The sequence below is a fragment of the Sylvia atricapilla genome, chromosome 2 (genome assembly GCF_009819655.1).
Source record: "Sylvia atricapilla isolate bSylAtr1 chromosome 2, bSylAtr1.pri, whole genome shotgun sequence".
Taxonomy (NCBI): Eukaryota; Metazoa; Chordata; class Aves; order Passeriformes; family Sylviidae; genus Sylvia; species Sylvia atricapilla.
The window spans coordinates 87,451,754-87,477,147 of NC_089141.1; the positions used below are offsets into that span (position 1 = coordinate 87,451,754).

Sequence of the window (25,394 nt, forward strand, 5' to 3'; positions counted from 1 at the left end):
ACTGTGCAGCCCTCCAAGCCTGACATGGCAGTTCTGCAGCTCCTGTTGGGTCAAGGACACAGCTATTCACAAAAACTAAATTCAGTGCAGACGAGCTTGCCTACCTACAAAGCCTGTGAAAGGATCCTCCAGGGAACAGGGTCAAGGCAGGAACTTGACTTCAGCAGTAATTGCTGAGGTGCAGAGCATCCAACCTGAGCGGCCCCAGCCCCTCCCAGGCACGATAACCCAAAGGTTATCTTTGCTGAATACTCCCCTTTGTGTCCATTCCACTTAGCATCAAGCTTTCAGCCTAGCTCAAAACAGGGAATAAAACAACAAAGTAAGCTATTTAAAATTAAGTTAGTGTCAGACCGCATCCAACACAATCCCCTGACATCCTAATTTCCTACTGCAAAATTCCCTCTACTCCAGTTCAGACTGAAACATGCACATTAGGCTGAGCATCAAAATATATCAGAGACCAGGCATCTGTAGTGAAACACAGTGGAATAAAGGGGGATTGTTGGTGGCATCATGCATGTTAAGAATCCCGAAACACAACCAATTTTTGTATCACAGCAACATCAGGCTGGGAGGGAGATTTCAGCCACCAGGGGCTTCAGGAGGAGCTGGGCAGAGGAAAGCATTGCTGGCACTTGACAAATGTAGAGGACTGGGAAGGGGCAGGTGAGAAAGGCTGGCTGCTCCATGACTGCTGGAACTGAAGAATCAGGATAAAGAGAGATTAAATGTGTTCTACCAACTATAGCGAAGAAGACAGCACGGATGCTTTAGCTGCCTCTCATCTAAAGCTTACAAGGAATTTCCAAAGCATGGATCATGGCAACACTGTACTTTACACTTCACTTCTTTCTTAACTCTGAGTGTATTCCCTAATCTTTTGCTTAAAGCCCTTGTTGTGTGATGGACTGCTGTCTAAGAGATGCAGCCCAGCACTACACAGGAACACTTCCCAGGAGACAGCTCTTTGCTGAGGGAGCCAAATTGAACAAACATGTTGGTCACTTCTCTGTACACACAGATCCACACTGGCCTAACATGCTTTAAACCCCCAGCCTTCCCTAGGCTTAATCTCAGCAGAATCCTTGCCAGTTTAACTGGTTTAAACTGGTGCGTTTTCTTGGTAGAAGAGCCTTTATTCCAAATACGCAATAATTGCATTCTGAGTCAGACACAGACTCTTTTGCACAGTTGGAAAACACCTATTCCTAGAAGAATACTTCCATTTTGTGTATTATCTAAAAGAGTGCACTGAATTTGGCAACATTTGAACCATGCTGGTAATTTCCATTATTTCCCGGAATTTACAATTGGGAATTCAGACCAGCTGAATAAAGAAGAATGAAAAAAACTGCTGTAAATAAAGATCATCCTTCCCTAGGCCTTTGAAAACACTGACAATTCCTGCAGGCTGACTCAGTCTAGCAGCTTTCTGTGCCTTGCAGGCTCACAAACAAATCTATGGTCTCTGTCTTCTGAATTCTCTAAGAGGAAAAAAAAAATCTTTTCCATTATATTGTGTTCCAGGGTTAAGGAGTGGGACAGAGTTAACTTTCTACATAACAACATGTATGATAACATTTTAGATTTGTGACTAAACCAGTGTAGGCAGAACACAAATGCTTTTGCTTTGGGTGACCAGTGCCTGCACAGCCCTTTTTCCTCACTGCTCCCCACCAGGAGTGGGTGAGAGGCTGGGAGGGTACGTGCCTGAGAGAGCTGACCCAAACTGGACAATTCCAAATGATGTAACAACTTGCTCAACACTAAAAGCTGTGATGAAGAAGAGGGTGGGCGTTTTTCCTTCTAAGAAACGATTTCTCAGAGACTGGGTAAGCACCAGACTTGCTCGGGAGAGATGGTCAGTGGCATCACTTGGGTTTTCTTCTTTACTTCACTCATTAAACTGCTCTTACCTCAGCCCTCCAGAGTACTCATCCTGTTGCCTAATTCTCTCCCACTGGGGCAGGGGAGGGAGTGGCTGTGAGGGCACTTTGCTGTTGGCCGGGGTCACTCACCACAAGGACATGGCTCTGAGGTGAGGGTGCAGAAGGGTGCACCTGCTTTGCAATGCAGCAGCTGCAATGATGGAAAGCAAGCAAGGAGGAGCCATCAGGCTTGGGCAAAAGGAGAAAGATTACCAGGGGGAAAAAAAAGTCATCAGATATGCTTGGAGTGCTTCAAAGTTTAATTTCCTTTGACTATTTCTGTCTCAAAACATAGACAGAACTGTGCACCTCCTCTCAGCATTTCCATTCTGCTGTGCACAGAGCACTTCACACCACCACCACCCTCAGCCATCCCAGCACTGACATAGCGTAACCTCTCCAGCAAGACAGAAGAGCAGCAATTGTTCACTGTGGCTCCCTTCAGAGCAGGAACAGCTTGGCCATGCTCCAGTGCTTCATGTTTCAAAGCCTGATGCTGCAACATCCCCGAGTTTGTCAGTGTCAGCCCGGCAGATCCTAAAGACTCACTGGACAGTGCTGCCTCCTTTCCTGCCAGCAAACCCTTCTGCCAAAGAATGGAAGTATTACTGCTGTGTCCTTTTTTTGGAGGAGAACAGGTCATCATTCCCTTTAAGTTCCTACTTGTGACACAAACATGTTAGGGATGGAGGACTGAGCACTTCTATTCCAGGACTGTTACCCAGGTGGCAGATGTAGCCTTCCTTGCTTAAAAGAGTGTCTTGGGTTTTGTAATAAACAAACAAACAAGCAAGTTTATTCTATTCCATCTGTTGAAACCCATTTGGGTGTATTTTTTTATCTGTTGTAACTCTAGAAGGGAGGGGGTAACAACCTTCTCTGGTAACAAGCCAGCTGTTAATGCAAGTGGGGCATTGTTTCTTATTTCTGCTCACTCTTCCACTACCCCCATGGGAATACCTTCTGCTAATGGACCATTAAAGCTCACCAATGATATGACACATTACATCATCCCATTGTAAGATGCTGTACCCAGGGAGGAGGAGCCAAACCATTTCCACCTAGATAAAAAGGAGTCACAAGTATCACTAGACATCCAGTGTTCCCACAGGACTCCCAAAGGAAGACTGGACCCATCTCTGGACCCTTTTCTCCACAGGTCTCTCTCATCTCTGCTTCCAACAGGACCACATCTGCCACTCCAGGAGGGCTTACTTTTGGACTGTTTCCAACACCCTGACCAACAGGGTGTCAGGTTGTGTTTCTGTCAGGGTTTTCTAGGATTTGTTTGCTTGCTTAATTCTTCTGTACTACAACATTTGTATTTTTTATATCCCTAGTAAAGAAATGCTATACCTATTCCCAAAATCTTTGAATCTTTGCCTGGCAGCCTTTTAATTGCGAATTTATAATAATTTGGAAATCGGGGTGGGGGGGAGGGGCTTACATTCCAAGGAAGACTCCAATTTTCCCTGGCAGATACCTGTCTATCTAAACCAAGACAAACAGCTTCCTCTGCAGTGGGGTAGACAGAGCCTGGATTGCTGTGTGTGGCTTTTACAGCACTTAAGGCCCCTGTTCCCTGTGGCTCTGTGCTTGACCTTCCAGCTGTTTCAGCTACAGTATAGACCAGAGTATTCAGAGGATCCTGCTTCTTGCTGAGGAGCATGTCAGCATCTAGGGAAAACACTGCAAGAATAAACAAGAATAAACACTGGTGCTTGTTCCAGGCTGTAAATGCCAAAAAACTAAGATGGACAAAGACTTGTCAGATCTGCTATTATGAAATAAGCAAGTGAGAGAAGGAATGAGACAAGGAACAGAGAACCAAAATCTGGGGGTTTTTTCAAGAAATGTGAATTGTTATTTTAACAAAGCCTTCCCATTGGTACAGAATTCCACTCAGGAGCCTCCTGCCACACAGGAGGCATTTTCATAAGGCATTTTCTTCTGCCACCTGAAATCCCTGCACAGGGAAACATTCACAACAGAGGACCTATGGATTTGTGGCAGCTACATTCCCAGCAACTTCAGGGAAGGGATGATATGGTTGTTAGGGGTAGCAGTGTTGAGTATACAGTTCCCTCGGTGTTAACAAAGCATCTTCTTCAGTGGACTTGCCCCTAACAACCCTCAGAGACCTCCTGGCCTCAAGCAGCCTTAAACCCAATACTAGCAAGGCTGGGGACTGGCTCAATCCATCAAACTAATTGAAGCCTTGTTTTGCCCTCTGTAGCCTGTTCTCTAAGGCAATTATGCCTCTTTCAACTTTGAAACTCAATTCAAACCCTGACAAAAAGTGTATTTTTTTCCCCAATACATTATGTTTCTAACAATTGTATTGAAAAAATAGATTAAGACACATTAATAGCAAGATGGCAGTGAACTCACTGGCTATTAAACCCACCAGAGTCTATACAAGTTAAGAGAAGCTGCAAACACCTTAGACACAGAAACTACCGGATTATTATTTCCCCAATTAGTTAGGCATAAGGCTTCTCTAGACTACATATTCATGGAAATACCTAAAATAAATTAGGTCTGCAAGCCCCTCTGTAGCTTGTCTTGTAGACCAGCAATGTGGCTAACAATGCTCCTTAGCAGCCTACATAGAGAAATAAAGGAAAAGTATATCATTCTTGAAAAAAAAATAAAATCCAACTGTGGATCTCATGCTGCAGTGACCTCCAGCAGCAGGAGTGGTCCTGCTTGTGTGGATCAAAGAATGTACAGCAGTGGCTGCCTTGCACACCCTTCCTTCTGGAAAGCTGGTCTCACTCAGCAGCACCAAGCTGGCCAGTACCCTCTGCTGCAGTGTGTATTTCCTACTGAGAGTAAGGACTTGCACCCAGCACCAGCCAAGCTGCCCATCTGTACAGATCACTGCGTGTAAACATGCACCTGAAATTTGGTTGTGTTAGTTTGACCTTGTCTGCCTGACCAGATGACAGCAGAAAATTCCAATTCTCAAGTCTTCTAGGGGGAAAAAAATCCCAAAAGTATGTCTCAGCTACATTTACTCCAAAACCTGTATTTCCAAGCTTTCAATGCTGTGTATTCTACTTAACTCCAGTTAATGTGTCTCTTCTGGAGAGGCAGCAGCTCTTTCTTACTGGTGGTTCCCAACACACTTGATGCCTCTTTCTCCTACTGAGATGTCTAACCCCAGACAAGAGCAGAGCACCAAACATGCAAACCTCCATCTGTCTTCTTGAAGACTCAGTTCAGGCCAGACAACCTCGAAGTATCCCAGACTCTCAGTCTCAAGCATCAGCAGACTCCTAGCATGACTCATGCCTTTCCAATCAGCCCCGTGGTCAGTCACTGGCTTCAAAACCTAAGGGCAACAGCTGCCTCAGCTCCTGTTGCCAGAAGACACTACTAAAAAAAAATGTGGGAGCCGAATCAGGAACCTCTGAAACAAAAACTAGAAGCAGTATGAGGAAAGTAGCAAATCCAGAGTCTTGTCCTTCAGGCCCAGTGGGAGGCATCACACACACTCACAGATGGGCTGTACTGGTACTAGCCACTTGCCCTCTCTTCAGTTTGCTCCTTCTATGAAGGAAGTCAGGCTGTGAAGTAACCTAAAAGAGCTTTTAAATCCTTCTCCCTTGTATCTTAAGGTTCAGACTTCCTGGGGGATTTTTTTTTTTAACATACACATACTGTGCTCGTCTGTTAGTAGCATGCTTGTGCCTGTACAAATGCACACACATTGTACTGAAGTCACTGGATTAAATAAAACACAGCTCTGGAAGTAACAGCTGGCAGCCAGAGCTCCCATTTACTTTCCATGGCTGCACTGAACATTGGGCCAGGGTTGTACCTGTCCCCCATTTCTTCATAGACTTGGCATTCAATGGCCCAAGGAATGAAACTAAGGAGAAAGAGCATCATCCCCCAAATATAATCTCCAGCTTAAGGGTTTTAGGGGTTAAAACCACCATGCTGGGAGCTGATTAACAGTTCCCTCCAAAGAACTACTGAAGAAATGGGCACTACTTTCACACATGTCCAGCTGTGGCTTGGAGTACAGGGAGTAGCTGTTCTTTGTGAGTGTTTCAGTAATGACAGGTTACAGGCACATTTGGAGCAGCACACCACAGTGTACTTTTAGGCAATTTAGTATGGAATAAATGCCCAGATCAAGGACCTAGATAAAGGCTTCATACAAAAAAAGCAGATCTCAAGCTGCTCAGCTGTGAAAAGATGGAGGTAATGTATAATATCTAAATTCCACCTCTGAATCCAGACAGGAAAATGCATCCTGGCTCCCCATCTCAGCTGCATGGCAGATTTCCAATGGGAGAAAATGTGCACTTATGAGCAAGGAAAACGGCGTTCGTCTTAAAAGGGTCCCTGCAGCCCCACTCCAGGGAGGGCACAGCAATGAATGCAGCAACCCCACCACTGCTGGAGTCCCTGGGAACTTTACCAGACAGACTGGATAGGACTCCAAGCCATGCAGGCACTGTGAGGCTCTGGCAGACAGCTCAGCCAAAGGGGCCTAAATGCCACACTGCTCTCAGAGTCTTCCCAGGGCTGGGCACATCATCACTGTTACTGGCAACTCCCAATTTACCATCGACCTAAAGGTATTCCAAAGCAAATAAAAACATCAAGCTTTAATGAGATAAAAGCAAGTCACTTTACTTGATGAGGTTTAGGATTTTCAATTTTGAGTGGCACTAAGCTTAAATACCTTTTAAAAACTAAGAGAATTATCAAAAATAAGGGGAATTGCAAGTTCTTTTGTTTGCTTGTTTGCTTTTCTTTTTTTTGCTAAGATGACAGGCATAGTTACCAAAGTTGAAAGCATTTACTGGCAATTTAGAACTGCTTAAAATATAAACACTTCCTCAGTACTTCCTCAAGAAGGCTGAAGTTATGCTCCATGGTTTAAAGGAGTACCATACTCCTGTATCACTATCAACTCGCTGAATTGGAATAAATCAGGATGGTTTTGTCCAGTTTATTTCAACAGACATCCTGCAGCCCTTACTACACATCTGCTAAGAGACAAGCAATGCAAGACCAAAGTTATTAACTTTAAGTGGATTATTCACAGACTGTTACTTTATAATTAATACAAAATAAATCCACAGATGTGCAAATCCAGAGAAATGCCCACAGTGAAACCCTGAAACTAGTAAACAGAAGTTTCAGTATTTTATTAAAATAGCATATTCAACCACTGTAACCAATAATACATTAACTTTATTCCCAGAGTACACACAACACAGTAGTGATTCAAAATATCCTTATCCATGGTAATCAATGAAAATATCTCAAATTCAAGTGTACAACTAAAACTAAACCTTTGAAAAAATCTCTCCTTTAAAGAATACATAAAGCTCTCATACAGAATTCTTTTAAACTCTTCTATATGCAGATGTCAGTGTCTCTCACCTGACAATACCACTAGTTTTTTTCTTATGCATAGTAGAACATCTCATATTTTATAGTTCCCATTTTATAAATAAATTGGCATTTTCCATCCCATTTGTGTTTATCATCAGCTTCACAAAGAAACCAGTAAATAAAACTGTCAAGGACAGTCACAACAAAATGATCTCACATCAAGATATAAAACTTGAAGATACTAAAAGATGCTTCTACTCTATTTTACATAAAAAGACAGATTTAAAAAGTGCAAGGCAAGATTTGCAGGGAAAGGGAATATTTATGTTATTTTTAGGCACATCCACTTCTTTAAAGCAAGCTTCAGAATGAAATTCCAGTTCGTTCTTCATGATACCTGTTTTAAAGTCTCTCTCTCAAAAAAAAAAAAAAAATTTAAAAAAAAATTAAAAAAAGTTACATCTGTCAAACGTCAAGCAGGGAATTTCCTGTCCAACTCAGAGTCTTCAGTTATGTCTTGTTCTTCCTTTTTTCATCCTTGCAGGTTTTGGTTTGGGAATATACTGATTGTTTGCCTGATACTCAAGTTCTTTACGGAAGTAATGAATTGCTTTATTCAAACCTTCTTCCAATGGGACCTGTTCCCAAAAGTGAGGAGAGAATCGTATCACTCTAGGTTCACATCAGCTCATTTCAGAGCAGTATCTTTTATAACACAGCTATCACAAGGCAGCCAGGGAGTCTCACTCTTAGCCAATCTAAGTATTAACAGCACCACATGCTGGTTACATCTCCTCACTGCTGATACAGCTGAGCTTTTAGACAGCACATTTATTTTCTGACATAAGTTGAAAAACCCAGCAAATTTCTATCTCACACATGGTTATGATGGGTCTGTTTAGTATCAAAACAGACATGCATAATTCTACTTTGAATTCTTAATGCACTGAAAGAGACAAACACCCAGCATTTAAGCCCCTTCTGTTTGTAAGGATTAAAGATCCTCTTTCGCAGCATGGTATAAAGCTGGCACCCAGCATCTCATCTGATATTCCTAAATCCTATACAAATAATTGTAATCCTACAAATTGCAGGGTTTAAATACAGACATAGAATATGGAGACAGGAACAACAGAGGAGTTGTTTTCTCAGGAGCCGTATGCTCTGACATGCTTGCTTGACACTATCACCAGTACAGGAAGATAAAAACAGCAGCAGAAAAACTGCTTGCCTTGCTGTACCAACTCTGTACTGCTACTTCAGAACAAATTTTGTTCTGTGCCAAACACAGAAGGCCAGATATACGAAAGTTAAACCTTCTGTGTTTGCAACAATTTGATATCACCCTTGTGCTGTCAGACATGGTCTATCAATACCAGGTGCTACTGTGAATCCTTTCAGAAGGGTCTGGATCTTCTTCTATTATTAGGCTTACATTTACTAGGTAGGTTCATGTTTCCTGGAATGACTTTTTTGTGCAAATTTAAAGAAGGCTACAAACCAGTGTGCTACTTAGAATGGGGAGCTGGCTAAGAAAGTTGTACTTTTTCTGGAAATGAAGCACATCTTGCCTCTCCAAGCAAACCAATTCCTATTGTCAGCAACAGGATTGAGAATTGCAGCAACACCAGCAAACCCATTAGCTACAGGCTTGGTAACGTAAGTTATGTCACTTTATGTAGTATGTACTACATACTTCAAATGATTCATCGGGCTTACAGAAAGGTAAACATCTCATTATACAGAACGAAAAAGTTAAAATTTAAAACTGTTCTGGAGATGGCATTAGGCAGATATACCTGTAAGGGAAACATGCTATCATGTGGCCCTCCCTCAGCCCCTTCTGCCTCCTGTTGGTTCTACAACACAGCAACAGTAATTCATCTCTACATACCACGGGTTCCCAGCCAAGCAGTAACTTGGCTTTTCTGATGTCAGGTTTTCGTTTCTGAGGGTCATCCTGTGCTTCTGAGAGATACTGGATTTCACTCCCACTGCCTATTAAACAAGACACTGTGATTATAATCATAATTCACTATGCTTTGCATTTACATCTTTTCTACCAAAGGAAGTAGCAGGTCTTTCTGCAGCTCTCTGCTTCATAATTCAACCACCGAAATGCTTTGCACAGGTGCACTGCATGCATGCAACAGCTGGGTGATCCACCTGCCCCACAGCAACATGGGTTCACAGAGCATTTCACAAAGATTTCAGCATGGGTTCATGAAAATTAAGTTACGCTCACAGGCCAGTCTATTAACCTTCTGTGAAGAAATGACTGTTTCAGTGGCCAAGGGCAGAGCAGTGGATATCACCTGCTTTGACTTCAGTGATGCTTTTACACTGTCTCCCATAACACCCTCACTGAGAGCTGGATGAGCAGTAAATAAGGAGGATTCAGAACTGCATGGCCAGGCCCAGAGGGTGGTGATCAGTTAGAGACTGGCAATTCATGCTACGTCCCAAGGGTCAACATTGGATCAATGCTGAAGCGCTGATACACCAGAGCATTGTGCTGCCATCCAGAACTCCAGAAACGAGGCTGGAGAAAGGACAGACAGGAACCCCATGAAATTCAACAAGTTCAAAGTCCTGAATCTGGGGAAGTACAGGCTGGAGACCAACCAGCTGGAATACTACTTGGCAGGAAAGGACTGAGGGTCCTGCTGGGCACCAAGCTGAATATGAACCTGTCATGTGTGCTTGCCACAAAGAAGGCAAATGATATCCTGAGCTGCACAAGTGCTGCCAGCAGGACAAGGGAGATCAGCTTTCCCACTAATCAGCATTGATGAGATCCATATGGAGAACTGAGCCCAGTTCTGCGCTCCCCAGTACAAGAGACAAGGACATGCAGAGCAAGTGGCAACAAAGGGACCACCGTGATGATGAAGGGACTGGAGTATGAGGAGAGGCTGAAAGATGCTGAGACCCTTCAATCTGGAGAAGAAAAGGCTATGGGGAATTTCATCCATCTGTATAAATACTAGATGGGGGGATTAAGAAGAGAAAGCCAGGCTCTTTCCAGTGGAGCCCATTGACAGGATCAGAGACAGTGGGCACAAACTGAAACTCGGGTGGCCCAAGAAGGACACGGAGTCTTTACTCTTGGAGATAACTGAAGATCATCTGGACACAGTCCTGAGCCAGTGCTGGTTGTAGGTTGCCCTGCCTGAGCTGAGGGTTGGACCAAGTGGCTTCCTGAGAGCCTTTCCAACCTCAACCATTCCATGATGGTTAGCACTTTGGCATTACAAAAGGGCATCAGTTTCTCTTTGCCTGTGATCTCCAGTCTGATTTAAATAACCAAGAACTTGCCTGTCCTTAGGGCAACACATAGAAAGAGACCAATTCTTCTAACCAAATCCAGCAAATGGTTTACATGTAATTTAGAACTAAACTGCCTCCCTGAGTGGACTGAACACATCAAGCTGTTTGTGAACAGACAAACAGAGGTGACAATTAATCAATGTGTCTGATGGGTTTGGTGCTGTAATTTTTCCATTTCCTTCCCTGATCTGTGGATTCTCTGAAGTTTTCCAGAGGGAACAGTCTTTTATTAGAAACAACACATGCATCAACTTTTGTGTTATATGTTTGAACTTGTCTTTTTCAGATCTGTCAGAAGCACTTCTGGAATGTACAGACTAAAAGCCCTTGGCTAATGGCAGCAAGATGTTTCATCTCATTATGCAGTCACACTAGAAGACCAAGCACAACCATTTCCTTCTATTCTTGAGAGCTCTGATTTGCTACAGGTGTCAGAGCAAGAATGAAGAAGAAACCACAGTAATTTCTTCCCAGGTATCAACCCTTTCAAGAATCACTGTTGGAAACAGTGAAAAGAACAGAGAAAGACTGTTGCCACAGCATGCAGTTTTTAATGGCAGTTGAAGGACCACAGCCTGCACAACTGTGAAAAACCACCTTCCTGAAGGATCCCTACTGCAGCTAAGATATTACACAGGACATTTTCATTCATTTATTTTACGTCTCATTTATGTATTGTCCTTGTGCCTAAACAAACCTAAAAATTTGTCCAAACATTATAAAAATTAATGGGTATAGATTATACAGATATGCAGAAAATGTATACATTCTACTCTTCATGTAATAGTTTGCAGACAATTGAGAGGATTTGGATTATCTTATTAATATTTAATGATGTGATTAAATGCCTTTGATAAAAGTATTAAGAAATCCAAAGACTAATTAAATTATCCACATATTACACACACTCATCAAGTAATAATTATCTAATGACAATAAGTACTTCATAAACTTTACAAAGAATTAATAATCATACTCACCAACAAGTTTTTTAATTAATTGGGCAAACTCTAGGATAGTGTGCTCTTCTGGATTTCCCTACAAATATAAGAGATGCTCATTTCAATAACAATTAAACACCTTACAACTAGACATGCTAGACATGAGACAGTTCCAACAGAGGCATGTGAAACTCTGAAAAAGCAAAACTTTCAGCTTTATTCTACTTTACTGGAAAAAAAAAAAAGGGCAACTTTGACAAGCTCCTTACTCATTACAAAATTTGTCCTCCATTACATTCACATTGGCAATTCAGTGTATTTAGGGAGGTGTTGTTCCCTGCCCCCCCCTCCCGCTCCCCTTCCCCAAAAGGTCAGTCTGTAAAGAGCTGGCAATCACAGTAAAGGCCTATGTCACTGAGTAGCCCACACAGCCACATCATGTGGAAATCTGCATTCAAGGACTGTGCCCAGTTGAGGATAGGTGTCATGAAGAAATATGCTAAGTTCTTGGTCCATCCAAAGTTAGGAACCCAGACTCATTCAGCTGCAAACAATTGCTTCTGAATCTACTACAGCTTACATACTAATACGGAAGTGCTATTTGCTTTCCTATACAATATTCCTTTTATTTTTTTAACCTACTTGCACACAATTTCCTGATCAACACTTTCTGCTAGCATTAGTTCACCTTCATCAGACTCAATTCTCTCCATCCCTAGCTTTCCTTATTTCAAAACTCTTCTTTACCAGATCTCATTTAACCTAAAGCTAAGCACTTAAAATACACATAGATTTAAATACTGAGTTTTCTGACGACAAAGCATGTGATAGAGTTTAAATATATCAACATTTGGACAGAAACACAGAAATTAATTCGTGGCCACAGGAGAAAAGGAAAATCTAGTGAACAACTGCTGGGCAGAGTTGAGTATATGATTTGGCAAAAGCTGGCATACACAATAAATGACTTGGGATATGCGTCCTTTTTCTGTAAAAAGGACATAAAATGATGTAAGAGTGATTTTTTTTTTTTAGTAGTGGATTCTTAAATCCATTACTAAGAATAAAGTGACAACAAACAGAAGAGAACAAAAATCTTACTAGGCAAGTTAGGTTCCAAGCACTTTAAACAGTACTAGAGATTTTAACAATACCAAAAAATACTATCATATTTTCCTTGAATCCAGGGTAGTATGAAATTATTTCTAATTATTTAGAGCTAAGGATTCCTTCAGTGCTTTCTTTCCACTAAAATCAGTTCTTCAGTCATTTTCTTGGTGGACTTTGCATGTGTTGCCCACATTTTTTTTCCCTTCATATTCTAATTATATACATCTTCTTGCTAAAACAAACAGAAAAGTCCAGCAAATTTATCCTGTTCTTAGAACTATAAGATCTCAATATCTAGGGGCTTAGTCTTCTTATTTATAAAGAAAGTACATAAGAGAATATGTTCTTCATACTGGAAAGAGCTTTCTTTATTCCATTTATTTTCTCTAGGAATCAGTAGCAGTGACAAGGAGGAAAACAGAGGCGGTGTTGACCAGTGCACAGTAGCTCAGGAGAGTGGAGCAGATATACTCACCAAGTTGACAGGACTGCTGACATTGCTGTTCATCAATGCCACCAACCCATTCACAAGATCACTGTAAAAGAGGGAAGAACAGATTGGGGCAATTTCCACTTCTCTATAAATACTATTCTTGCTCTAAAAAGAGGGCTGGCTCCTAAGAGCTCCAGTAAAACAGATCGAGCAGCTGAGGAACACTGAAATCAGATTTATATGGGTGCATGTTTTCTCAAGTGTTTGTATTAAAAAATTATTAATATTTTCCCTTCTCTCCAGTATCCAAACATATCTGGAGGCTGATTTCCAAAGCATTTCAAACAGAATAGAGCAAGTTGTAATACAGAGGCATGTAACATTACCACTTGCTTTGCAGCCTGTTGTTTGAATTGTCTTCCCATTTTCAAAATTTTTTAAACCAAGTTTGTCAAAAAACAGTCTTATGGTGTTACTTTCCCCCAGTAACATAGCCCATTTTTATTTTGGATTATTAGCCACAGATGTAGCACCTTAGCCGTAGATACAGAAATCCAGATAGTTTTCATTATTATTTATAACTGGGACAGGAATGGGCACTTCTACCTTATGGGGTTTCTTTAACATCTATTACCACTGACACTACTTTCAGCAGAGGGAAAGAGCATTTCCAAGCCAAAAAATACTTAAAACAACCCAGAAGTTGAGCATGGGTCTTTTTAGCTTCTTTTTTTTTTCTTTTCTTTTTTTTTTTTTTTTTTTTTTTTTTTTTTTTTGGTGCACAGTCTGCACACCAGCCACAGCAGTCCCAAGGACACGAGGTGGCAGCATTGTATTAAAAATGCAAGGAGTGACTAACTGTTCAGCACTAAAAACGTGGCTGTTACTCACTGTCTCTGGAAGGGAAGAGTATTTTAGTATCTCAAGTAAAATTCTAAACCAAGTAATGTTTTTCTCCTTGATATTTTTAGTAATTTCCATGTCTCCCTTCTGAAAGTAAAGCTGCCACCTAAGAGCTCCAGTAAAGCAGATCAGGCAGCTGAGAAATACTGAAATCACATTTCAGTGAGTGCATGTTTTTTGCAGTGTTTGTATTTAAAACTGATTAAAAAAAGTAAAGCAGATGCACATGCATACAAAGCTAACCAGGCTAATTCAACCATGAAGTAAGTATGTTATCAGCCAGAACAAACAGGGCTTACCTGACATACTGGAAAGCTCTTGTCTGAGTTCCAGGTCCATAGACCTAAAACCATATAAAAAGGTAAAGTTAATCAATATAGAAGCCCTTTCTAGCCCAATTATCTTTTCCTTAGCATTCTAGAAAAATGTCTCAAGGAGAAACACTTGAGAGACAAGCTCAGAGTTACAGGAATGGAAAACAATGTGCTTGCAGAGCTTTTGGCAAAGGCTCATTGAAGGTCATCTTCCTCTTGGATCTGTCTCCACTAAACATATCCCTGGGCATCTTGGTAACCAGAACTCTGCATGAAGCAAACCTTCTCAGGGGTCTAGGACAGAGTGATGCTTTGTACTCTCATGGAACACTGAAAGAAGGTGCAGCCTGCACTCAGGCAGAAAAGAGTGCCAAAGATTTAAAGCAAACTTCAGACTGCTGAAGTGTGGTTATGATGAGCACTTTTGACTTGTCCATTAACAACAGCCAGCTTCAAAGAGACCACTAAATGTTAGTGGTCTCCAAAAAAATTGTTGAGAAAACAGCACTGTTTTCAAAACAAAACAAAACAAAAACAAAAACAAACAAACCAAAACAAAACAAAAATCAAAAAACAAACAAAAACAAACAAACACAACCACGAAAAAACATGTGGCTCTAAACATGACTATCTAGGGAAATGGGAAGCACAGTAATTTCTAGATGATACAACTCACAAAGTCACCTGTACAGATCAAAACCTTAGAAGGGAAAAAAAAGAAGTCTCCTCAGATTACATACTGGTACTTTGGAGCAAGCTGTTGAAGTTCAAACAGACACTGATGCATACTTGAAGTGTACAGAATGGTATTTGATACCATTATTTTTTTCACATTTTAACCAAGGGCAGTACTGAAGTCTTTAGCACATGAATACTTACATTCTGAAAGCTATCACTAGGCACATTTAAGTGGTGAAAGCATTTAACTGGGGACACCACATTTTACCAGCAACCTGCTGCAACAGAAAGGCTTTTGGAAGGACAGAAAAAGCAAGCTTGTCTTCCTTGAGGACAGAAAGGGCAGTACAATGGTACACAGGCCACCTGTTACTTGGTAAGCCTTGTGCTCTCCAAGGCTGATTCAGAGCCCAGAACAACTCACATTTGAGTACAGTGGGTAAGATCAGGAGTCTAAGAGTTTATCCAAAAACTGATTCAGAAAGGAATGCATCAGGAGCACAACAACAGCCTGATGGACTCCCAAACAAACAGGAAGCAGATCTTATGCATTTATGTAGAACTTCCTGCATTTAGCTTTACTTTAAGCATGTGGAATAAGTTTTACAGAACTAAACATTTGTACATGATTTTTGCAAAGATATTGTTATCTTTCTGACATACAGGCTGGAAAATGCTGGAAAATACAATATAGTTTCTATCCTTTAGTTTCTCTTAATAAATCTTTTCTTTATAAAAACAGAACAATCATCAAGTTTGCATAGGCCACAATTTCTACAACCCAGTGACACTGCTCTCCAAAGGGATTATTTACTCCATTTGAACTAGTACTCTGCACCAAGAGACCAAATACATAGAAGTTTCTAAAGAGATCAAAACATTTGGTATTCCTGTCAGCCAAATTCTGTGATGATGTAAGAATGATTTTTTTTTTTGAGGTCTCAGCCACTGCTTACTGCTGATAAATAATTTTATTTGACCAGATTAGCTAAAGAACTCTCTCCTTACTTCTCTTCTCAGATCCAGTTATTTTCAACATCAGACAGTTATTTCCTATAGAACAGTAATGTTGGGCAGAACATTTTAACTCCTATTACAATTATATTCTTGCTAAAGTTTGGACAGTATGGCAATTAAAGAAATAAAATAAAAGCTTCCAATGTGCCCTCCCATAGAAGAACATGACTCCAGACTTCTCTTATTGATGCTCTGAAACATTCCATGGACTGTATGTTTTAAAACAAGGTAAGTGCTTTGTATTTTGTAAGGCTTCACAAAACTTCCAGTTAGTGTTTTCACTCTGTTCTTATAAAAGATTGTAGTACTACTGCCATTAAAACTCGAGAAACTATGCATGAATAAAAAAGACATTTGACAGGCCAAATATGGAAATATCTTGCTATATGCACTGGGGACCAAACCCCAAAAATGGAAATACCTCCTGATCCTCAGTAAGCCAGTAAATTTTCTAACCAGCATTTAGAGGCTGAGATTTTATGCCCAGGGATGTCATCTTGGGAACACCAACACTCACAAATCAGCACATGGTCACACTCATATTTTGATACAAGCAAGTCATACAAGGATGCAAAGTACCAAAACAAGAAGCTCCACCTTCTTGTTTGCTTCTATTTGTTTAGTTCCAATAGGCAAGTTTGGGAAGACACCTGGGTAAGAAAATGAAACTCTTTCTGCAGGATTTTAAATTCCTTTTTTGTAGTGTTTTGATAGGAAAAAAGCACTGACCCACATGGTTGTGCTGTCTCTGTCGTGATAAAGGGATTCCTATCAAGGAGTAGGCAAGCAGAGTTCACTGGTTTACCTATACAAGACTAAGCCCTGAGGTCTGCACTCTTAATGCTGACTTATTTGGCAGACTAAATGTCACATGCCCCAGTAAACACTGGGTAAGTTACAGCCAGCATCACACAATAGCTACCATACACTAAGCACTAGCAGTGATTTCTACAAAAGCAGTAAATCTCTGGAGGAAAAAAAATAAATCTTTACGAGACATGGCGAATACAGCATTACTGCAGGCCTGTAACTCTGAAATAACCACAAGCCTCAACTTAATTTAGCAAAGACTAGGAACACCAGAGAAGCCAAGATTCATCACTGATGACATTAAAAAATAGTAACAAGTTGCCTAAGTGACCAATCATTATTAAACAGCAAGCAAGTAAGCAAATGCCAACCTCCAGAGAGGACCAATCTTTTCAAGAATTAACAGTACTTAAGTCAGCTGATGTGCATTGCTTTGCAGAACATATGTAATCTGAACTCCTTAAATTTTCTTTATTTGGAAAGAGTTCTAGATTCCACTCTGTCAGTAGGGTAGTAGCTACCACCAAAGTTTTGCAGGGGGTAGCCATACTTCAGCTATGAAGTATCTTTGAAAAAGATAAAAGTTAGAGGAGTTCTATCACAGGACACCAAGCTTCATGTTGCTTGGCATGACTTATTCCCTGGCCTAATCTCTTCAATGCTCTGTCCACTTTCAGATTTTGCTCTGCAAGAATCACAGTTGTGGGAGTTACACAAAACTTTCATCCTTTTTCTCCTTGGATTGTCTGCTTCCTCTTAGAGATATTCCTGACAGAACTCTGGATTTTGTTTATATCCCAAATATAAAGAATGCTGAAATGCTTCTGCAGATAGCAACTGGTAGCCTTGTTTATTTCTGGGAAAGAAAGATCAACCTCATTGACAGAGCACATCTTCAGACATGTTATTCCATACACTTGAGTTTGGTATACTGGAACATGACATTTTGGAGGGGAACATCAGCATTTTCTAAAATCTATCCTCATTTGCAAGACATCAGGACAGGATATCAAGATGAATAGTTCTTTGTATCACCGGGAGGTCGTCACTTACTGTTAGTGGTTCTCCCTGGAGAGCTTGTAGGATAAAATTACTGACAACTCTTCCATCATTCATATGCATTCGAGGACCAAAGGTATTGAATATTCTGGCAACCCTCACTTCAACTCCTTCCTGTAGCCAAAGAAAAAAGAATTGTTACTCCCTTAATAAAAGCCTCTTTCTCCCCTAAAAGTGTAAACTCTCCCCTATCAAAAAGCTTTTTAAGAATCCATCTCTCAGCCTTAACATACATTATTTTCTAATAATGAAACATTTCAAATCTCTTCTCAGGCCTTCTGAAAAACGTAGTGCATACAGCAAGGTAATTTATCCTAGTTCTCAGTATTTGTAATGAAAATTTGAATCAGTGCTAGAACAGCTCATGGTTTTAGCACTGAAAGAATTTTAAAATTTTTTCAGTACTACTTTTCCAATAACAACTTACTTCATCTAGAACTTAGCTACTTTTTTTGCACGTAAGTGATGTCTCACAATCACTAGATATAGTACCAAGGCAGCACTTCCATAGATTACAAAAGTCCATACTTTAGAAAAGCTGAACATATCAGAAAACTATCTTTTACAAAGGCCATGAAATGGTTTCGTAACCACAGTGTTTTCTAGTGCCCTTCTTATTAGGCTGTGTAAGCGCATCCATTACAATCTTCAATGGGGCATTTTTTTCCCAGAAACATTTTTATCATTTCCAGAAGTCCTTTCTACAGAATATTTTGCAAATTTTCAAAGCAAAATGCAACGAATGTGTGAAATTGAAACCTTTCTGGACAAAGCATTTTAACAGTTAGAGACTGTAGACTGAAGTAATCTCCCTCGAGTTATTTTGATTGACACAGTCATTCGCACAAGCCACAGTTTATCATAAAGTCTACAAGAAGGATGTTTGGCCCTTGTGAGCTGAAACAGGATACTGCTGAGTTCAGAGCAATATGGTATGCTGTAAGCAGATAGATGCTACTATCTGAGAGTGACAGTCACAAGGTAGGGAAGATGTCAACCTCAGTGCAAGCCTATGTATCCTCCTCATATTACCTGGTCCTCTGACCTCCCAGAAAAAGACATCCTTGTATCAGTTACAGGAAAAAAAATTGTCTGAAGCAAACTTTCTGTACTCTGATTCAACTGAAGTTACAAGCACAGTGCTTTGGAGATGCAAACACTCCTTCCATAACCATTCCTTCAGAGGACACACAGAACATCTTGTATTTTCCATGTATTTTACTAAGGCTTAGATCAATGCTTTCTCTTGTCTTGGAAGAGGGTGTCTGTGGAAGAAGCTTAATATTGTCAGTACATCTGTGGGTGAAAGCTGCAGCTCACACACAGTTCACTCAGGAGAGACCTGGAAACACATTTTTCTTGGAAATAAATGTAGCTTCATGTACAAGAGACACTTGCAGGAAAATATGACCTTCTCTCTTAGGTCTCCAAGTGATTAATAAACAAACAAATCTTCAAAGATGTTTTGTGAAAGAAGCAGAAATAGCTTTTTACAGGTGAGAGACAGGCAAAAGGGATATTCAAGACATCAGCTATTACTCAGTGTTGAGAAATCAGAAACACCAAGTAGTACAGGTGAAGCCCAACACCTCCCAGTATGGAGAAAGTCAAACAACATTCAGTTCCATTTAGCTCCAGTTAAGGTTTTATTTGTCATGATCAAACCTTGTTTGCAACTGCAACTAAATGCTAAACAAAAAGTAACAAGGGAGGTAACTACTGTGCCACAGAAGATACAGTCTTTGTTCAGCAAGCCTGTATCCACAACAGAGCCAAAAAAATAACCTCACAACATCCACTGGGTCCTTCCCACTGAAAGAGACTCTGGAACAAGCAGAAGTCCCTTTCCATGCAAAATGCATCAGCTGGGAATATACTTTTTACTTCTTGTTAGCTAAAAAAGTACAGCAGTGAAACATTTTAAATGTATATTTTCAGCAGTATGTGACAACCATTCCCAAAGCTTTCACTGCATGTGGGAAGACATACTCTTACAGAGCTGCTCCCTCCTTTGTTTTGCCCAGCACTTTATCCTAAGACGGCCAATGAATCCTTCAGGAAGGAGCTGTATATCACATAGGCTTTCCAGATAATGCCATTAATAACAACTGCAGAAAATAAGGCACTTGGAAGGTAGTATTCAAGATAAAAATAACTCGTTCAACAATGCTGACCAAAAAGCCTCTCTTGCACTGCACAAGCTACAGTAGCAGCCTTGTTTTCCAGTACTGGTTGGAAACCAGCAAGGGATCTAGAAAAGAAAAACAACACATTCTCTATAGGCACTTACTCACAGTCACAATGAATCCATTATTTCTTCTCCCTTCTATTTATTCACCTCACCCCACTGTAATGTTGTCTTTTAAAAGGAGTAATCTTTTATTTATAGTATCATCTAGCAAAGCTTTTCTCTGCAGCCTACTGCTTTGAAAAATCTATTTTCTATGCAGCTAATTTTTCATTTGCCCTTTTAAAACTGGAATCTGTCTTCTCAAAAGAAACTCTTCCACAGACAAAGGGATTTTGGAGACAGTAACTCCAAAATTGTCATAACTGTCCTTTTGCTGTTTCATGAACATCTCATTTGAAGGGATCCTTTTTATATGCTGACTAACTCTACTCCTTTTCGTATTCACTGTCTGTGTCTTAGCTACGTCCCGTTACTCTGAATATTATCAATACCATGTAGTAATGACTGACTACCTCTACAATATTCCCACTATCAAAGTCAATTAGTTCCCCAGGTTTGCAGTAGTAAGTCATGTACAGTATTTTATTACATCCTAGAGAAAGGAAAGAAAACCTCTTTGGCTCATATTTATACTGCTAAATGTAAAGAGAGCTTGAGATTTATCCCTAACACTGAGATAAAATGCAATCAAACTGCCTTCTGTCCTCACACTTTAAGACAATGCCTTCCCACAGCAGACTGATCAGAAAGAAAATTCCTCGAGCAATCCAAAAAAGAGCCTGAGAGCAAGATTATAAAATGCAGGATTGTGGACTAGCAAAACACTTCAGTTCATTGTTATTTATCAGTATGAATTTCAAAACACAGACTGGGCCTGTACAGATGAAAAGAAACAGTAAAGAAGCAGGAAAGGTTGTTATGGCTTACAGAGATACCTCCTCTGAATAAGTACTCAAGACTATTCTATAGCTGTCAGTCAAAATGTAACATTAATTATCCAGTCTCCCCTGCAAAACAAAGCTGTCCATGGTTTTCAGCATGAGTCTTTGCCAGTGCTTTAGTTTTAGAGATCTCAGGTCTAAAAACTATCAAGGGTATCAAGGATGCTCCTTAATATATAATATTAATAATTAATAACTTATAATAATTCCTTATAATAACTCCTTAATTTAAAAAGACATACTTTAATTTTATAAGCTTTTTAAGAACTGGTAACTCCTTGTGTTGACTGTCTGAGAAAACAGATCAATACAACTCAAATGCCAAGTTTCTTTTAACCAAAACAATTTGAACATGGTATGTTGTGGCTGTAATTCACAAGGATATCAGGCAAGCTTCTCCTATTAAGTACCAGTCCTTCCTTCTTTCTTCTTCCTTTCCTCTGTGGATCTATCTGAACAGCAACCATGAATTAGACCTTCCTGCACAACAGATCAGGAAAGGAAAAGCTACAAATGTCTGGTCTCCAGCAGACAACTGGAATTAAAAAAAATCTGCTGGGGAAGTCCAGACAGTAGCAGGGATATTACTGTGACCTGATACAAATCTTTATCAATGTTTCAGCCAAAATTACTCAGATTGTTGTCTTCATTCCTTCTCCTAATAGTCACTTTCTTATTGATTCATATTCTTTCCCATGTGTTTCACAGATCAGTAACTCTCAAAATTGTTCCCAAACCACTGAATTGCAATCACAGCAGAATTACTATCACTGTCTACACTGGATCCATCTGTGATGTGTTTAAGCTACAATACTTTACAATGAGGCTGGGTCGAAGGAATTTTATTTATATGTCCTATCAGTTGTATAAAAAATGCCATTAACACTCTGTTACTCATAGCTTTCTGGTATTATTTTGCAAAAACAATGATGCTGAGATGTGAATTTCATAAACACTAAAGCTCCTAAACAAACTGGGAAGGACAGCCTCAATGATCTGACTCCATACTTTGGGCAGGTCCCGGAACACAACCTACAACTTTATGGTTGAAATATTACCATGCTTACAGTTCAACACTTCAGCTATTCTAAGGCAATTCCAAACCTATCACTTAATGTGATAGTTGTATCACAACCAAGCCTATTTCTTACCACCAAAACTTTCAGAGTGACATAGCTGGTATGAAAAATAGATGAAGTGGAAGGGGACGAAAAATTTTCCTGTAACATTCCCATGTGACCTGAAGTGTTGCTTCAGCTCTGGAGAATTTCCTTACAGGTCAGTAATATAAGAAAAGAAAGAAATTTAGCTCACAAAACACTCTTAATATGCACAGCATTTAAATTGCTGTGTATTTTTATTTACAACACACCTACGCAGATGATGCAAATCCCTGCCTTGAAGGTAGTATCACATTCTAGTCAGTATGTAAATTAATCCAGAGTACTGGAGCAAACATTAATACCTAGATTTCCAGGTATCTCCAGAATGTCAAATGCAATTTTTTTAAGGTTGAACAGATAAGTGAATGGCAAGTCCTGAACAATGCACAAAATTCACACTGTGATACCGTGTGCTGAAACTCCCCTCCCACTGCTTTTTCAGGTGATAAAGTCAAGAAATGTTTACTTCATAGGGTCAAAACAAGCAAACACAACACCACCAACAGAAAAGAATGCAGTAAAAATGCCTTGATCAGTACAGGCTACTGAGGAACTCTGACAACAGCAAATGGTCAACTTTGACTAGATTTAAAAACCATTCTGATTCAAACAGGCTGTCCTGGAAGTATAACGCAGAAGTTTAGTTTTACTTCACATTTTTTGGAAACACTAATAGATATTTAGGGTACCTAGCAATGTGCATAATGATGGAAACCTTTGTAAGAAATGACCAAAATGCAAAATAACTTTGCCTGTTTCTTCTCTTTATTGAAGCTTATTTTTTATTTTATTGAGAGATTCTGAAAATATTTTAGCCTGAAATACTGCAAATCCTATTGTCTGGGGCTAGGTCACTCCTACTGAAAATCTTTTTAAAAGCACAATGCTTATTTGCATAGTGGACATCAGACCTTTTAAAAGGCAAGGTTTACCCCACTAATAACAGCATATCACCTAAACACTATCCACCCCTCTCTCTTCCCCACACCAGCCCAACAGTGTTTCAGAATGTATCTGAACACAGGACAAACTTGGGCAGACTTCACTAACCCATTACCAAGTACAAGAAATACGTCACAGAGCTGCCCCCAGGACAGACAGCTCATATGCATCATGATTTTTACTTAATGTACACGTGCACTGCAGTTCCACCTTACAAACCTTTCCTATTCATTGTAAATTCTGCATAGAATTTATGAGATGCTATCACGACTCATTCTGCGATTTGAAGATACAGCCCATTGTTTTAAAATTACCTCCTCATGCCCTTCTAAAAGAATATCGCAGTGTGTACCACAAACCTGCAAAAAATGCAACACCCTACAGCACAAGGATTTCTCATAAAACTGCTATCTTCAACTGCAAATGGGTTTTCAGATTGACAAGAAATGTTTTGCTACAGTGAAATACTGGAGACATCATCCTGAACAAGAGCAGTATCACCATGTTGGACCTTCAGTGATGTAAAAGAAAACAAAGGAGACAGGACCTCTGCCTTCTCTGTCTGGTAAAAGAGATAAGATGGAATTATTACTCTATACTAAAATAGCATTTCCTAAAGTCTTATCACATCAGCTTGATTCTATTTTCATGGTTTATAAAAAATAAACCATTTTTTAAAAAAATAACCATTTTTCATGGTTAAAATTTTATAATTTAGAGGTTTAAAATTCTATACAATAAACTATCTTTGATTTATACTTGTGTATATTAAGGCTGCAAATAACAAGAAATACTGATACCATTTTGCTTTGTGTGCCACATTTGCTAACTGAATAGTCTCCAAGAGCCTAGCTGAACCACAATTAAGCAAGATTTACATACAGGTAAAGAGTCAATGAGAGTTAAGATTAGTTAATGATGAGTTTCTACTTGCTGGTTAGGAAACACAAGGAAACTGGCATGTATAATTTCTTAAACATATTTTAAATTGCATTTTTATCCTCATGTTACTTACTGTCTTTGTCTGAAAACGGGCATTACATTGCCAGGTATTCATTAAGGTCTCTATTTATACTTACATAATTTTAAGAAATTTAAAAAATACTTAAAATACATTGCATAAGTACTTATTAAAGACCTTCCCCATTCTTACATGTATATTCTGATTTTGATTATTCTCCTTCAACATTCCACATTTATCAGTAATGGCCCTATTCAATCCCATTGACTTCTCAGAACACTAAGGTCACCTCATTTTAATCTGTCTAAAAACTATTTACTAAACTGAAAGACATATTACACTTATTAAGAAGACCAAAGCATATTTTCTACAACAAGACTATTCATCTGAAAACACACAACAGATGGGAGCAGTAAAACCTTTCCATTAAAGAAAACAGATTTTGCAACAAGAGGGTAGGTGTTCCTACTCAAGACATTCTCTTCTGCCCTGCTACCCCTAAATACACAAATTCCAGTCTTGCCATACACTGGCCTTCAATAATTACAGAAAAACCACCGAATCTGATGCAAGTTTAATACCTGCTTCATGTATGCATAGCACATGGTCTCTGCAACCCGCTTTCCTTCATCATAGCAGGCTCTTGGACCTATTGGATTCACATGCCCCCAGTAATCCTCATTTTGAGGGTGAACTTCAGGATCTGCAGGGGGAAAAAAACCACCTTAGATTAGATATATCAAAAGATGACTATACATGATGAAACTTTCAGGAGAATACTGGTGTTACGCAAGGCAATGCAGCTTCTCTCTGAATTGTGCATTTTAGAAAATCTTACGTTTTAACACAATTTCTTTAAAGTGCAATCACTGGAACCATGAAAACGGCAGTGGCAGAAGATGGAAGACTAGTATAATAACTGAGTACGCAAACAACAGCCAGCAACTGCTTTCCCTAAAAGAGTGTGTGAACAGAGGGTAAAATTCAACTCTTCTATGCAAAGACAGACTACCTCAAAGGCATAAATATGACTTTTACTTAATATGCCTCAGAGGAAACATTACAGGTTATATAGGCAGCAGTTATATAGGAAGCATTATAGATTATGTCGGAAAGTAAAGCATATTCAAATTTCATAAGATACAAAACAAGGGAAGAAAAATGGAGAAAATAAGGACGTACTACATTTTGTAAGCACATAAGGGTGATACACCACAAAGTATTCAGCATTTCTTCTATTTTACCCTAAGTGCTTTCAGTAGCTCTCACTAGGCACAATCAGGTTAAACAATCCTTTCGTTTCATTCAG

The 25,394-nt window shown here is 39.6% G+C and overlaps 1 protein-coding gene across 2 annotated transcripts in view; it reads right to left on the minus strand.

The window, feature by feature from the left end:
- Positions 1-7,087: 7,087 nt before the first annotated feature.
- Positions 7,088-25,394, minus strand: part of UXS1 (UDP-glucuronate decarboxylase 1) — a 58,176-nt gene continuing 39,869 nt past the window's right edge. For both annotated transcript variants that reach the window (XM_066313710.1, XM_066313709.1), the window contains 7 exons: positions 24,667-24,788; positions 17,882-18,001; positions 14,309-14,352; positions 13,149-13,209; positions 11,603-11,660; positions 9,187-9,290; positions 7,088-7,930 (listed from right to left, as the gene is read on the minus strand). In XM_066313710.1, coding sequence (XP_066169807.1) covers positions 7,799-7,930; positions 9,187-9,290; positions 11,603-11,660; positions 13,149-13,209; positions 14,309-14,352; positions 17,882-18,001; positions 24,667-24,788 — 641 coding nt within the window. In that variant the 3' untranslated portion in view covers positions 7,088-7,798. The remainder of the gene's footprint in view (positions 7,931-9,186; positions 9,291-11,602; positions 11,661-13,148; positions 13,210-14,308; positions 14,353-17,881; positions 18,002-24,666; positions 24,789-25,394) is intronic.